Source organism: Papilio machaon, chromosome 10 (genome assembly GCF_912999745.1).
Source record: "Papilio machaon chromosome 10, ilPapMach1.1, whole genome shotgun sequence".
Taxonomy (NCBI): domain Eukaryota; kingdom Metazoa; phylum Arthropoda; class Insecta; order Lepidoptera; family Papilionidae; genus Papilio; species Papilio machaon.
In genome coordinates, this window is record NC_059995.1 from 2,018,016 (window position 1) to 2,036,081 (window position 18,066).

General features: G+C 32.5%; 1 protein-coding gene across 1 annotated transcript in view; it reads right to left on the reverse strand.

The window, feature by feature from the left end:
- The window catches only part of LOC106713335, a 105,462-nt gene extending 89,975 nt beyond the window's left edge, over positions 1-15,487 (reverse strand). Inside the window, exons 1-2 of the mRNA XM_045679886.1 lie at positions 15,244-15,487; positions 8,871-9,025 (exon numbers count right to left, since the gene is read on the reverse strand). Coding sequence (XP_045535842.1) covers positions 8,871-9,025; positions 15,244-15,362 — 274 coding nt within the window. The 5' untranslated portion in view covers positions 15,363-15,487. The remainder of the gene's footprint in view (positions 1-8,870; positions 9,026-15,243) is intronic.
- Positions 15,488-18,066: the final 2,579 nt, after the last annotated feature.

Genomic DNA, 18,066 nt, shown 5'->3' on the forward strand with positions numbered 1-18,066 from the left:
GCGTTTAGGGTGTTTTATAAAGTAGAAGCTTTTCCGGGAAGTATACAAAAACAGAAAGAATACTCTCATAATAATCGTGTTTATTATCATCGTTTCAGATAAGACAGTATAATATAGAAAGAAAATTGTATCTTGAAATAAAGTTGTTTAGTACGTGACTAAAATGGCGGTAATAAGTGAGACGGCTCGAAGGACCAATTTCACGCCGAGATTTTCTTAAACCACATAACAAAGCTGATGATACTTTATCATATTTTCTTTTGTTCATTTAACGCTTACGGAGTAAAAGAAAATAAAAAAAGACAATTCAAGGTTCATTCAGTAAGCTATTTTATATACGATATTTAAGTAAGTCTATTTAAATAAGTCCGTACAAGAATGATGTTGGTTTGAAATGCCTGTCCATGATATAATGACATCCATCTTGAAAGAGAAAAAGCTGACAAAGTACCGAAGTTTGAGTTTGTCACTTGAAGATTCTAGTCTGCCGAAAAACGCTAACCTTGCAAAAATCTTAAACGTCATATTGACGTAAAATCTACACTTTCTTAAGATATATAAAATGTCATAGATATTATATATTCATAGAAACCAAGCTGTCGTCCGCGACTCCGTCCGCACGGAATTAAAAAAAAATACGCTAATTAGTAGCCTATATGATCTTCCAGACTTTGTTCTACAGCGGTGCCTAATTTTATCAAGATTTGTCGAGCCGTTTCGGAGTTACCCTCAAACAAACATCCACCCATCCATCGAAACATTCGCATTTATAATATTAGTAAGATATTGCACCAAGTTACGTTGTATTATACTGACATCTGTACTCGAAAATTTTGTTGAAACATTACATTTGAATTTCCAAGTCGTAGGCGTGAAATTATTACCAAAACAACGCTTCAGTGAGGCAATACCGTCCATTGAATTTGCTGCAATGTGGTGATAATTTAAACAGTGACATTAATTACGTCAATTTCAGTTTAACGCACCGCTTATCGTTAGGCTTTGCTTATTGTTTACTCTTCATTACTCTATGTTCCTTTATCGACGGTTAGTTTAGTTTTGGACAATTCAGTATCTATAATATGTACCATGTTACAATAAACCAACCATGTTAGTTATAAACTTTTAAAAATTACACTAGAAAATATTTATAAACCAAAAAAAGTTCCCAGAGTTATGATGATAACAACATTTTGTCTTGGATTCTGGGACTATTCGATAATGTCAGATATTTTATTTATGTTTTTATTTAAATATATTATTATCTCTGACTATTTTAGGACATATTTTAGACCCTTCTCACATTTGGGATTTAATCAGATTAAAGTGACATGAGTGTTGAACTCAGCCCTTTGACTACAAATAAAGGGCGGAGAAGCAAGTACACAAAATTATCGAATATTAAGGTTTCTCAAATATATCAAGATAAGTGTACAACACAAGAACGAAGCGACTGCTGCCCATAGAGGTTCGCATTTGCAGATGCATTGCCTTGTCTACCTTTAATCGACAGATGATGGAACACACAGAAGATAATTCCCCTTTCCTATACGTCAGATCCTGTTTCTGAATCCACCTCTCCTTTCTATTCCTTCCTTACAAGAAGAGGACCAAAATAAGGCCTTGTTATTGCTGGCGTCTATTACTGTTAAAAAAGTTTAATTTCTTATCATTACGAAACGTTTAAAAAATTAATTAACCTTATGTTTCCACCGTCTAAACAAGCGTAAAACCATCCCGTTATATGTTAGTAACCCACGTTCAAGAGTAGGAGTTACTTTAGAAACACAAACTTGCTGTCAATGTTACCCTAAGGTTAAAAATAAAACTAGAAAAATACCAACACTTCAGATTTAAGAAAGGTTAAATAAAGTCATGAATTTTACATGTATATCGCGGTCTAAGGCCTATTATGCAGTTGTATATATCATTATGCAAGGAAACTTACATTTTTCGAAGCTCTGCCCACGTTAGTAACGCTGCATTAATATTCCGACGTACATTATGCAAACATGACACGCGGGAGCATACCTAGTCAACTTTAATTCACTTCACTTTATATTCATAATTCATACGACAGTTAAGATCATACAATAAAATTTATTTTAGTGTTTTAATCTCTGTTTGCTAATTTTTTAACTTTTGCCGCGTACATTAGCTACCTTACAGTGAAGGTTCCTTCAAAATCGGTCTTATGGTTCCAGAGATTGTCCTTTTTGACAGTGGTAGGTCTCGCAACAACAATATTTGTTGGATGCACGAATGGGCCGAGCCAACCGGTGAAATATCACGAACACACAGAAGATAGGCGTGAAGTGGAAGCAATTCCGCGTTTCGTCTGAAGAGTGTGCGTTTCAGAGGCCTAATTTTAAATTTGAAATGATGGGAAGGGAAAGAGAATTTAGCGGAGAAGGGGATGCATAGGAAGGAGATATCCTCTCTCTGTGCGTCGCGGTCGCTTCGCTATTTCGGCGAATTCAGGTGGCCGCTTGTTTGTTTTCCACCTTATAATATAAAAATACACCTTATATAATAAAAAAGGACTTGCGAATGGTCAGAGACAAAACAAAAACTAAAGAGACAAAAAAAAATTAAATGTATTATTATGTACGCTAAATATGGAATTTTTTATTCGTTAGTTGTTATTTTAGTTGTTAATTTTCTAATAAAAGAACGACTACTTTTTTTCCTAATGTTAATTGAACAGCATTGCGATGTTGTTTACAAAGTTGTTACAAGTTACAAGTTGACACATTTATGGGGCATAAAATATATTTATTGTTTGTTTCGTAGTGATTAAACATTAGAACATAAAATGAGACGTCACAGTCAAGTCAATTAAGTACCGTTACTATTGAAACATGCCTTGAATAATAAATGTTACAAGTTTTCCCAGTTTTACCAAAATTATTTAAATATATACTTGAATTAAAGATTTATTTTACAAGATTTTGATAAAATTCATTAAGTTTTTAGATTGAAGATTTTAAAACATAAACTTATTCATGAAGCAAACACAGAATCTTAAAGCTTAATTAATAATCAAAAATTCAGCGGACCTAAAAAAAATTCTATTAAACTATATCTCGTCCACAAGTTTAAGAAGATGTCTTCTTGATTTTGTAAGAAAAGTAATTTGTACTAATATTAAAATTAAACATCTGAAATTCCATAAATAAAATTTATATAGAAATTTAAGGCTCAATTATGCTACTATCGAAATGTAATACATGTAAACCCAAAAGGGTCGGGTGAAAACTAGCATAGGGTTGGTTTAGTCCGTCCTTCCTTTGAAGTGTTAGATTGTTTTATTTTTGTCACATTAGCCTTTACTGTTATTACTTTTTATAATAAACATTTTCTTTCTTAACTTTTCTCTATCTTTATTTTTCTTTTTCTTTTTTATAGTTATTTAAAAAAATGAAAAAACATTTACTTGTAGGTACTCAGATTTGCATCAGTAAAATAACCACATAGTTTAAAGTTATCAAGCGTTAACTTGATTGCGGTTTCATCTGCATAGATAAGAGTAGCGGCGTGTCTCGACCCTACACATGTCGTCGCCGCGACGCCATTAAAATTCGCCCTTTAAATTATGTTAATGTGAACCTAACCTTACTTTAAACCTTAATTGAATTTTCTCCTGTACCTGATAGCGTAGGTCATATTTATTAAAGTAAGTACATAAATAAGGGATTTCTTTATATATTTACGTTATCAAATACTCGTTTTTTGAGTCAACCGTCTTTTTGAACTTTCCTTATTAAAATCATCGAAATCAACAATAAAATTTCTTGTTTAAATCAAGAAATTTTAGAAGGAATTGAATAGTCTTAACACTCTACCACTTTTCTATTATTCAACGTACACTAAAATTGCTGTTTTGGGAAATTGATTTTTTGTGTTACAATTAAATAATTGTGCAGGGGCCGTGGATGTTGTCCAAACAAGGTTGCCTCCGGCGCGGTGGAACTGTAGATGCCTTCTCAAGGCATCAGTATTAAATGCAGTCACAATAAACAACCCTTTGTAATACATGAAGCGTTTGTATTGAGATTAATTATATGTAAATAACTTCACAATATTAGTTGTATAATGTTGATATAACCGAAGTGTAAATAATAATAGCAAAGAATTATTTCATATTTATTTTCAATCGTTCCTGACAAACAACTGAAAATCACAAAATTGTAATTTACCTAAAAATTACTTTGACATAACACTTGTAAAAATAAGTATTGCAGTCTCGGTTTTCTCAAAGAGTATGTATGACAATACGTATCAATACAAATATCACGTAAGTGGACTTCTACAGTTAAATGAATTAGATTCTTGTCAAGTTACCAAACAATTGTCAAGAACTTTACGAAAGTTTGAACGTTTCCCGTTGGGAAGATCCACCTACAGCCCAACGGTATACATTTTCTATGGGCCGATTGAGTCCATGGAATAAAAAAAATCCTATTTATCCGATTGATTCTATAGATTTGATCACTACGAAAAATTCGCCAACTCGGAGGTCCAAGGAGAAACATTCAAACGTTTTAGTAATTTTATTGACATTATCTGTAATACTTCTAAACCTTAAAAATATCACTACTATTTGGTTTGTACCGAAGAGACATTTTCTCAGTAACTGAAAGCGGTTTATAATAATTTAGCGATGCCTCGTGTCACATTTATAAAATTTATGTTGCGAATATTAGTTTAGGAAAGTGCGGCCGCGGCAACTCTGTTAAATAATATTTCAAAACTTCAAATCGTATTTACTCAAAAGTAGCATAATGTTGGTTAGATCTTGTCAGCTTAACAGGTTCCAATTAATCAATTATTTTTCTAATTTATAACACAAAGTAAGTATGTATTTAAATATCAAAACAGACAGGAAGGGGAAAGGAAGATTTACGACCAGGAATGGCGTTGCGTGCTGAGGAAATCACGAGCTCGCTTAAAAGCCTTTTTAAAGGTATTAAATGCGAAGTAAAACTACGATCAACTACAACAAACGTATGAAAGATTGAAGTTAAAGAGAAATTTGAATTTAGAATTATCCTATTTTAAGCCATATATAGCCTACTTAGATACTAACAAAAAACTTTATAAGATATTCACTTGGTAAAATTTACTACCAACTCAAAAGTTAAACTTAACTTGATAATTTTCTTGAATAAAACTTGTACTTACAAGTTAAGAAAGTACTAAAAATGTAATAATGTAGAGGAACAAGTGTTAAATGACATTTTTATGACATTGTAACACGAACACGTAGAGAGGAATTTCTATTAGGAACTCCTCGCGTCTGATGTAGTTATACATTTAGTAGGAATACTTGTTAAAAAAAAATTCTATTTCAAGGTCACAAAATATTAAAAAAGTAAGTGCATTACTCTCTTGTCAATCAGGTAAAAATAGATTAGTTTTTATTTTAACTAATACATTTTAAATTTTGTTAATCTTAATAACTCGATATTTTCCTTTACTTATAAACATTTTGCGACAACACTAAAATTAATTATAAATCAATTATATGTGTTTCTTAAGTTAAAGTTTAAAAATTTATTTAAGACTGGCTGTCGACCGCGACTCCGTCCGTACGGGATTCAAAAAAACGTAATAAGTAACCTATGTTTTCTTTCAGAATATGTTCTACATCTGTGCCAAATTTCATCAAGATCCGTTGAGCCATTCTGGAGATACCTATCAAACAAACATCCATCAATCCATTCAAACATTCGCATTTATAACATTAGTAAGATGGTCAATTAATTTCATAGAATAACTACGAAGATATAAAATATAAATTGTCCAACATGTATTTTGTAAAACAAAGTGCAGTAGAATTATATTCACAAGTAATAAAAAAAGTAGTCCAAGTGTATGACACTAAGAAATGACTGTCGTTTTGGACGTGAGCCAAGAGCTATGACACCAAAAGTGGAACCATATTGTTCGCAAGTATAAATAATTCTAATGTTTACATGACACTATATGTTTAAATGATATAGAAAACGGCTAAAACACTCACGTAAATTTATCCGGTGTCAGCACCGAGTAGTTTTCAGTGAGCGACAGGCCGCGTCCGCGAAATAACCAGTCCCACTTACCCTGAAGGGTAACACTAAACCTGAAGGGCCCCCGATCGGCCCATAGAATCCACGGGTGACATAGGGTACACTTCAAGTATTAAGTCAACGGCCACAGATATTGTTGAATAAGTTATTTCTGACCATTCACATCAACACATAAAATTAATAATATATATGAATGTGATGAGTTTTAAAATAATGTTAAAGGTCGTCCATTTGTTGAAATTCATTATAACTTTTACTGTGTACAAGGTTTATAAAGTTATGTAATTAAAATGTGTATATATTAAGATACATCTTAAATTTGAATATAATATTAAACAATTGCGTGTGCAATTAAATTAAAGTACTCCCATATGGCCGTTACAAAATGTTCAAACGACTGACTCATTTTAATGTGTCTACACATAATAATTTATAGGAAAGCCTTTTTATTTGTGGATTTCAAATCCTAAATATATACTAAAGAATTACCTTAGTGACAAGTTACTTATCTATGCTTAATTTTTTTTTATTTAAAAACCAGATACAACGAAATCCATAAAAAAGTTTATAGAAAGTTATACTTAGTTTTCTAACAGTAATCACGGTTAGTACAATTAAAGTAGAATGAATAAATTTGAAGATAAAACTAAAGCATTTAAAAGGCCACTGTAATCCACTTGATACAAATGTAAGTTAGTTGGAACATAAAGCGCTAATAGATAAAGTTAACGACCACAGAGCTGCCATCGAATGGAACTTAATTCCAAGGGCATTTTCATTGAACATTCTATCTATTTAAATGCGATAGTTTGTAGATTATAAAATAGATAGTTACTGCTGATATGTTAGTATTTTAAATAACTAGTTACACTGTTTTAAATTATTATTAACTAGCATTCGCCCGCAACTTTGTCAGCGCGAAATTTATAAAGTACCTTATACTCGTAGTATGCCCGCGTGCATTAGCTAACTTCCCGTAAATTGACAAAACTAAATTTACTGTAGGTGTTTCTGACACTCTCACACTAAAAAAAAGACATCATTGTTCTTCAAATTCTGTATATCAATATGTTATTTATTAACAGAACTCTTACAATCATTTGGAGCTACAAAAAATGCTAAGTAGGAAGTTTCAAAATAAAAAGGCAATCTCATAAGTTTACATACGTCAACGTAGGTAATACATATCAAGTATATAAGTTCGTGTTAAAAACAGTATCGCGTGTAAGATAATGCATCGGCTGAAAAATAAGGTAAATAAAACTATTTTAAAACACGCCAACGGCAATGGGATTTCTGAACTTTATCTCAGATAAGCTTTAAAGTACGTTAACCGTACCTTAACCTTTCTATTACAGTACAAATTAACTCATTCTAGATGTCATCCAGAGAAATAAATTAGGAATTTAAAGTTAAATTAACGTTATAATTAAAAAAACGTTGATTTGTTGTTGTCGTTTGCTATTAAGTTTTTAATTAATTTCAATAAAATTTCTTCTTTTAATTCTAAATAATGTTTTTGGAAATATCGACACACTACTTATTTCTCGAGATTTTTAAAATTCGTTTGATTCTGAATCATCATAAGAATATTATTGTTATTCTTAACATGTTTTACCTAAAGAGTGGTGACGTTACAAATGTTTCGGCAGTGAAAACTTACAGTAACAAAGATATTTTTTTAAGAAACAACTTCTTCTTCTTCTTACAGTGCCATCTTCTTTCGAAGGTCGGCGATCATTACGGCAACTTGTACCCTTGACACCGCGGCTCTGAAGAGCGAACGGGTACTCTTTCCGAACCACTGGCGCAGGTTTTTAAGCCAGGATGTTCGTCTTCGACCTACACTTCGCTTTCCTGTGATCTTTCCTTGCACGATGAGCTGCAGCAGTCCGTATTTTGTGTTCCTCATTATGTGGCCTAGGTACTCCAGCTTTCTTTTCTTTATTGTAAATACCACTTCCGCCTTTTTCTTCATGCGCCCTAGCACGGTCACATTTTTAACTTTATCTCTCCAGGATACCCTTAACATTCTCCTGTATACCCACATTTCAAAGGCTTCTACTTTCTTGCACATTGATTCCGTGAGGGTCCACGCTTCAACGCCGTACAGGAGAATGGAGAAAATGTAGCACCGTACTAACCGCATCCGTAGCTCGATGTTCAGCTTTTTGTTGCACAGAAGGGTTCTGAGTCTGAAGAAAGCATTCCGGGCTTGCTCTATACGGCACCTTATTTCAAGACTGTGGTCTCCCATATCATCAACCCAGCATCCCAAATATTTGTATTTGCTAACTTTTTCTAAGACCTGTCCACCACATATGAGCGTGAGGTTAGCAGGGGGTATTCTACAAATGGACATATACTTGGTTTTCTTGGCATTGACGTTGAGACCATATTTCAAACTAACAGACTGGACTCTATCTAGGATGATCTGCAATTCATCTAATGTTGGGGCGAGCAGAACAGTATCATCGGCATAACGGATATTATTAATAGTCTGCCCGTTCACTGTTATCCCTACATCTAGCTGATCTAATGCTTCCCTAAAGATCATCTCTGAGTATAAGTTAAACAGGATTGGTGACAGAATACATCCTTGACGCACTCCTCGTAAGATTTCTGCTTCATCTGTAAGTTTACCCTCCACCCGTACATTCGCCTTTTGGTTCCAATATAATTGTTTGATAAATCGTACGTCCTTGGAGTCGAGACCGATGTTTTGTAGAATGTCAATCAATTTAGCATGCTGTAAGAAACAACTAAAAACTAGTAATAAAAAGTGATAGAGGCACTTACCATTACACCGCTGTGGGTCGATCTGCGCGTGCAATATGGAGAAGCCGGGCGCGATGATGGCGGGCAGCGTGCGCGAGCGCAACAGCGGGGGCGGGCCGCGCCGCAAGCAGACGCCCTCCGCCGCCGCAGCCGCCGCCGCTGCCGCTGCCGCCGCACTGCACCACGGGCAAATATTAATTGGTATTTTACTAAAAAAGTATTAGAACTTTTCCAGTATGTTGGCAGCTCAAGGTCATCAGTGCGCTACGCAGTGCCCTTTCCGACAACACTTTACGCCCAGCTACACCTTAAGTATTCTGCATAGTAATGCTCACGATGTTCTAAGCCGACACGATATTTGAAAAATACTATATAATATGGAGTGATCCCTAAATTAGGATCGGCTGGCTGAGCTGACAGCGAGGTACTATAATATAATTATGTGTCAAAGTAGTCTACTGCTGAACATTGGTTTTCGTTTCTACTCGATATAAATTTGTAGATAAAAGTTCAAATTCAAACTAATATAATTCAATGTTATCGTCGGTCATTAAGAATTTTGGAATTATTTCAGTTAATTTAAGCGTAGCGCTTGCTCACGTTCCGCCAACAGTTTCATTCATTCATCATTAAAATTAATAGAAATGTTGCCAAACTCTGTAACTGTTTTGGCAAAGTCACGATCGGTTTAAGTATTTAATAATTATAGTAAATGAACTCGGAAATATATGAGATAATTTACAGAATAAAAGAACCATTCGTAAATGCAATATTTAATACACATTTTAAAGTCAAATTAATTATTAAGCATACTTCAACATTCTTTACAGTAACTATTTGTAACAAGCAATCATAATTATTGATAATATTTTCCATTCCAAAAAATCCAGATTAAAAATATAATGACAGTTTCTATGTAGCTATAATGGTGACAGGAGTAGTATTGTTGATATTATGCTTAACAGTTATCGTATTGAACGTAGTATTTGCTTCATTTTTCGTTGCTTTCTCTATATTAGTTGTGTTTAATTCCAGAACTGTACTGTTAGATATTGAATTTGTGCTAGTATCGTTAGCCATTTTTCTACCAACATTATCTTTGAGTTCGATAAAAACTGGATTCATATTTCCCCCTATTGTACTGTTTGATTTGTTACCGACTTCACATCTTTTTTTGAGAAAAGAATTACCTAGAACAAGAAATTAAATGTAACTTCATTTGTTTTTCTATGTCATGTTTCTTGTAAAAATGTTTCTTCTTCTTATTTATTTACTTTAATAATTTTAAATGTGTTTATCCATTTTAAGGATCCAACTTAAAGAAATTGTCGTGTTTAATATTTTAAACAATTAACGTGTTTAGTATTAAAAACACCTACTATAATAATTCGTAGTAATCTTACCGGTAAAAATATTATTAAGTCCGGGCACATGGACATTCCCATCTCCAACAGCAATATCGACATGAGTTTGACCAATATTAGAAACGCCTGTAGCATCTAACTTTAAAGTGCTGTTACCTTTACAACCCCAAAAAAAAGTTAATTAATTCAAATGGATAAATAAATAACATAGTAAATTGAATATAAAAATATACCCGTTTCTCCAAATTTAAGTTTAATGTCTGCTTCCCCAATTGCACTGATTCCATGAGCGTTTAAATTAACATCAACATTTTTCGGTAAAGATTCACATTTCATTGAATCTCCGCTATTGTTATTATTTCCGATATTAGCAAGATTATTATTTCCATTATCACCGCGTTCATTTTTCTTTTTCTTTTTATCGCGAACTTCTTTAAGTTTTGCTTCTAACTGTAATATTTTTTTTTGTTTTATTATTTTGCTGATGTCCCTATTCGGTATAAAACAAGCTTATTTAAACAGAATGCATAGTCAACTTTATTTTTACAATACCATATCCAACAAAACATCTTTTTGTTCCAAAAATGCTTCATCAACTAGATCGCTGCGTCGTTTCGGATCTAATATAGTTTTGACCACAGGTGGCGCAATACTCGAAACATTTGCCGTTACTTGATCCAAAATGAAAGACAATGTGACCTTTAGGAAAATAAAAAAAATTAAATTAAAAATGTCTTGCTATTATCACATTTATAATTTTCATGGTTTTAGTCTAATACAATAGAAGTCATAAAACCGCAAACCTTAATAAATTTACATTCAAAATGAGACAAAGATAAGATTAAATAGACGCATGACAAATAGACCTACTGTTATAAAAGCTGGAATTGAGATAAATGAGATTAGCAAAAATTAAACACGTAAAACTTTAATCTGAATTAACTGGAATTTAAAATTGACGTACTTTTATACATTTGTAATGTCTTTGAAACGATCGAAATAAATTGCCTTTATAGTGTTTGAAAATCACGATTTTTTAATTTTAATATATTCTCATATAAAAGTTTTTAAATTTTATAAAAGATACCAGATAAATTGATTTCAGTTTTTGCACCGATAGATGGCTCTTTTATCAATAAGTAAAATAGGTAATTTTAAATGAAGCCGGGGCGTTTAGAAATCTAGTAAACTATTTTATTAAACAAATTAAGAAATTGATTTAACTTACGAAAATAGAAATATAGAGTATATTTGTAAGTGCCATTCGTGCGTTTGCGTGCGAAATCAAAACCAATAACCGCTGAGCATTTCAGAAATTTTACGATCTGTTTCAGAAATCGACGTTTATAAATAAATACAATTTAAGTGAACTTTATTGGTTTAATGCAACATGCTTGTGGAATACGATGTAACTCGTTCCGACTAAAATAGGAACCAATTACGACGTGATACTTAAATATATCATAAAAGGTCACTTTTACGATATTATAGCCATTGTATTATTATATTTTTCCTATAAACATTTACTTAGATATTTTGTAAAACAATATTTTACCGAATACATTTTTTCCTGGACAACTTTCAATTGGTCATAGATAAAGTAATGTTTTAGTTGACGCTAAAAAAATAGTAGCTCGTCTACGTCTAAATAGTTGGTCATTTAAAATCTTAGATAACTTGGTATTAAAATAAAGCACCTCAAGGAGCTGTACTTAGCTGTTCGGATGGCGATGGAAGCACTTAAAGAACCCACTTCTCTGCGGAGAATTGGCACTGTACTTACAACTTTTCTACATACTATATCAGAAGTTATATCGGAAATCGATATACTGTTGAGTTGGCAAATACTATTAAAATATGTTTTTGAAGATTAACTGTAATTCATTTTTAATTCTGTTTATTTCACGTATAAGTCAATGATCTCGTCTAAAATATCAAAATCTGATTCATACTGACACTCAAACGATCATTCAACATAGTACGTGGCTTCTGCAATTTTATAGCTCTATTACCGACAGTCAGTTTTATTCTCAAATATTTTATTACATCTTGAAAGCACATATTTCCGTGTACATTACTAAGAAATTTTATCGTAGAAGGAAAATTCAACAAGGAAAAAATAATGTTTACATTTTTATTACGTCAACTTGTTCCATTACGTGAACACTTTTTCCTATTCTTTCATTCAATTATCCCTTATTCAACTAGCTATTGTCGTGAACTAAGAAGTCCAAGAAGTCTTTTATATCTTGTTATGTGGCTAAAAGAAATGATTTTAAAGTATATTTATTCACTTATGGAGATAGAAGTGTCAATAGAGATTACATTTACTATGATTTGCTATAACATTGGTAGACGTCAGCAACAACGTCTGTTGCACGAATTGGCATCGCTCAGTGAAATACCACGACCACACAGAAGACAGGCGTCAAGTGGAAGTAATTCCGCGTTTCGTCTGATGAGTGTGGTGCCGGCGGACTAAATTTAGTCTTGTTCCCCTCCACAATCTTTTCTTATTAGGAAAGGATGAGAAAGGGAAGTGGATTTGAAGGAAGAGGGAACGCATCGGAAGGGGAAATGTCCTCTTTCTGTGCGTCCCCTTCCCCGTTGATTAAAAGGTAGGCAAGGCATCTGCATTTGCGGATGTCTAGGGGCAACGGTCGCCTCACTATATCGGCGAATTCAGGTGACTGCTTGCTCGTTTGCCACGTTTTCATATTAAAAAAAATATTCAGTATGATACAATTAAATGTGTACCCTTTATTATAATTTCAATTTAAAAAGGTAGTTGAAAAAGTCCACATTATTTTTTCCAACGTACATTTATTTGAAATTACAAAAGACCGACTATAAAATACAAATCCCATAAACGACTAAATTGGAGTTGTGAAACAGCGGGATTTGATTTGCTTTGAATTTCAATCGTACTTTTATTCTTATTGCTTGTGTCATCAAACGATTTGAACTGCGACAAATTACTAAGGTATTTTTCTTAACAAGACTGTGCGGATAACACAATTTTATCACTCTAATGTATTTTGTAATTTCATTTGATAATAAGTATTTTTTTCTTTGCTTTTAATTATTTTTTCTATTCTAGATGGCGTTGAACATCCTATTTTTAGGCCTGATAAGTTTTTTAACAGGGATTTCGTCCCGAGAGATAAAAACTTTCAAATCATTGCCGGCTATAAGTAATTCACTTGTCAATTTCGGAAAAATGGATTTTTCTTTTTATTTTGGAGACAAATATAAAGGTAAGTGTTATTTTTTGTTAATTGGCTTTTCATAAAATTAATTTAAAATATGTAAGAAATAACATCTTTCGTACAACTGGAAATTAATTAAAACTTGTAAGTTCTTACAATAATGGGTATGATAAATATTTTGTCTGTTTTAAAATTGGAAATATTTTACAGATCTCTTAACCAAACAAGATCCCCACATGCAATCGTTCAGTTCATTACTTTCACCTCAACATGATTTGCCACTCGACGAGCCCTGTCCGTGTTCGAATCTCCGCCAATTGAAAGATCCATTTGCAACGCATCCTTCAGAAATTCTCAACAAAATCTTAATGAGTAACGACCTCTTCTCTTTCAACAAAGAGCTAACCTCAACTTTATGCTGTGATTCCCACGAAAGTATACGGGAAGAAGGTGTCTTTTTTGAATTCTCGCCAAAACACAATCAAATGCTTGCAAGTACTATACCAACAAATGCAATGTTTTCCCCATTGACAAAAGTTCTCGAGAATCTTCTTAGCAAAAGGAATATCATACCAATGGATTCTATTAAACCTCCAGCATTAGACATATTTCTAATGCCTAAGAAGAAATCAGCAATAGACGGAGAAAGTGATTCGATATTAAAAAAGAAACCAGCAATACACGCAGTTGGTGATAATGATATAAATGAAAATATAAAAATAATTCCTCAGTTTTCAAATAAATCATCTGTTAAAAAAGATTTGGCTAAGAAAAAACCTGATGAAGATCGTAAATTTGACGCCGATCCTAAATTGGATCATACATCCACTGAAAAATCTATCCACTTTTAAATAAATAGCAAAGTATTGCGAAATGAAAAAGTTTAGTTTTATTTCCTCTAAAAAGGAGCAAAATTGTTCAATCTCTTTTCCCTTCATCATTCCTTTTCAATGCATTCGAAACAACCACGAAAGAATTAAAACTCATTTACTTTCAATTTCCTACTTGGCTAAATCTATTTAGATTTTTTTAAACACATTTGGTCTTAATAAAGACTATATATTCCTGTTTCTTATCCGTTACATTTTTTACATTTGCACAGTTTTTCTGGTCACAAGTAACACACCATTTCATTTGTTTATTGCGAGTAAGCATACGTTAAACTACTATCATCTATTTATATAAAAGAAAGTCGTGTTAGTTACACTATTTATAACTCAAGAACGGCTGAATCGATTTGACTGAAAATTGGTGGGCAGGTAGCTTAGAACCAGGAAACGGACATAGGATAATTTTTACCCCGCTTTCTATTTTTTATTTCGCGCGGACGGAGTCGCGGGTAAAAGCTAGTATAATATAAAGCCGTAAGTAATAAACAAGTGAAACATTATATTCAAAATATCAGTAACGAAGCAACAGAACAATGTATTCTTGTTTTAATATACAGTATTCATTGGCAATCAAAATAAGATATAACTAACACATTATGTACTTCCAAAGGCCGCGTATTGAAACGTTCAGAGCTGTATAATAACAGTACGGAGAACTGAGGATTACATAACTTTTGTACGTGAGATAAATACATAAGTACTATCGTGATCTGCATTATGTATTGAAAGAATAGATATTAAGGTTTAAAGAAATCACAGGATTTTATTTAGATCATTTCATACCATTATCAACAATACTTATTTTGTTTGCTGTACTTCCACTCGTCTCTTAAAGTGGAAGTACAGCGGTCTTACGTACCCTTAGCTATCATTTAGAGACTCTCAGATTGTAGCAGTAAATTTAATTAATATACAATATAACTATACTCACTGCTTCTCCTTTCTCTGCTGTCTTTTCTTCTTGAAAGCTCTTTTGACTCTTAGAAGTAGGAACGCGGCCCTGTCTATAGTCAGCACGGAGGGCCGCTTCGTGACGTTGGGTTCCTCCATCCCCTCCTCATCTGCCGCTTCATCGCACAACCTCAGGCCGAGCCATCGTTGTTTAGTTGTAGTCCTCGTGGTTCTGTTAATTAGGTAATGAGAGAGCTTCTCCACTTAGAACTATTAAGATCCAGATGAATCTAAACTGTCTTTAGAAGTCTTAGTTTTATTTTTAGTATATTCTAGAATTTCGTAGATCAAAACTGATTCAGCTAGATGATTGTTTACGTCTTAGTATTTAGAATGATCTAGAATTAAATGGACGTTATGGTTGAACTTGGACTTTTTTTTTTCTTTTGACAGATCTTCGCTCTGCGTTATCTGAAACAAACCAAATATTAATTAAATTAACATCATTTTCATTCTTAAGGTCTTGAAAGGAATCGGATTTAAATCTTAAAAGACATATATTATAGGTAAGAAAGTAAGTAGACAAATATCTTGGTAAAAATGTTATTTGATTTAAACGATGTTTATTTTTAAATAAATGTCACGTCATCTAGTTCTACTAAACATACTATTTATCAATACAGTTTAGATACAGGATAAATTGTCACTGAAAAATTCTTCTTTATCTCATTCAAAAATTTGAAGGAAAACAAAATTAATCGTACGTTTAAAATTCAGTACAATGAAGGAAGTTTTTAAGTGTGGCCCAACTGTGTTCTGGAGCGCAGTTGATTGTACAAGCCTTTTGTGGCTTTAAGAAACAGAGCACATAATATCGCCCCGAGCTATTTACTGCGACCACTGTTACAAAGCACTCGTTAGATACACAATATTAAATGAAATGCATTCGAAGATAAAAAACAAGTAATAATAGATTAACTCAAAATTAATAATAGTCTCTAATACAGAAAAAGATTAAATGATCAGATACAAATAAAATAAATTACTATTAAGAAAATACAAAACACGTTATATTACAAAAGTTATGTCAAATTCATTCGCATTATACTTTAGTCAATGTTCTATAAAGGTACAGTTAACACCATAAGTTCAAATGAAAATTTCTCAACACAATAAATTCGAAGCTCATTAAAGTTCTCCGATGTAATTCCCTCATGTTTGTATCGCACGTGCTTCCTTGCGAACGTAAGCTTCGCTCTGAATGTTTGGAATTCTACACACTTCACGCGACACACAAAGTAAATAAAATTATTTACACATTTTTATTACTACACACTTTTCTACATTAGCCAGAGAAAATTCTTATATTTTCTTTCTTTTTAGTTAAAGGAATTTTGTTCTTTAGTAATTGAAAGCAACTTGTGTAAGGTGAAAAAAATATTATGAAGAATAATTTAACTTTTATCCAACAAACACGCAAACCAAAATACATGATAAAATTAATTGAAAATATATCACCAGATATGTAAGCAATTTGTTGGTGATATTTCACAAAACATGAGAAGATTTTGTAGCTAAGTATACCAACAATTAAATTAGTTAAAATGTATACTGCTAGTATTGAATTTCCTGCCTCAAACTCTATAATAGTTTGGTAGAGCAAAACTTTAGTTGTAGTTACGTTAGTTAACATATTTTAAGTAAATAAAAGAGCCATCATCTTACAGCGTTATATTATAAATGCGAATGTTTATGATGGATGGATGAATGTTTGTTTGAAGGTATCTCCGGAAAGACAACGGATTTTGATGATCTTTGGCTCAGATGTAGAACATAGTCTGGAAGAACACATGGGAATTATTAAGTTTTTTTTTAATTCCGCGCGGACGGAGTCGCAAGTGATAGCTACTATAAAATAAATACTAAATGTAAAATGAAATACGAATAAAATTAATATTAAATTCCTTACTTAATTATTTTAGTAAATACTAGCGGTCGCCTTCGACTTCGTGAGCGCAGAATTTAAAAAAAAAGGTTATAACAAACCCGTGCATCAACTACTTTTGCGTATAGGTAGGTCCAGACAGACATAAATACAGAGACAAAACTTTTAAAAATTGTTTTTTCACTGCTTGCTCATTTCATCTACAAAATTTTTTATTTATTTTTAGGATAACCTCAACCAATATAACCTATTTTAACTAAAAGAAATTAAAGACGTTCTATAAATAGCTTTCTTTGAAAATGTGACGTCATATTATATATATGTAAAGAAATCCACATTTAAGTTGGTTCGCAAACTTTTTATTTGTTTAGTGGCTTGACAAAATAGAGTCGGACATTTTCTTTTCCTACATTCGGTAGACACTCGAAATACGTAAGTGTACCAAAGTGTCTTAACTATACCTTTTCTTATATGAAGTTGGGAAAACAGACTTTCTTTTTGTTAGCGTACTCGTTGGAAAAGGAACTTTATTTATTAAGATATTTCAGTAACATATTCCACTTCTGGTTGATTTTATAAAATGACTAGCTTTTGTCATTGACTTCGTCCACGAGAAATTAAAAAAACTTAATTGGTAGCCTATGTATTCTTCCAGACTATGTATGTTCTTCAATCCATTCACGCTTCTAAACATTCATATTTATAATATTAGCAAGAATTAAAAAACTTGAGAGGTGTCAAGGGACACCCGGATGGAACGAAGTTCCTTTCAATTAATTAGTGAAGGAACCAATGTTTATTCTATGAATAAAAAACTTAAGTCTTCACAAGAAGTACATTTTATTTCTATGAATTTTCGTTATATATTGTCACGTCGTTGCCATGGTGAAGTAGCGCTCATACGTCTATAGCAAAAAG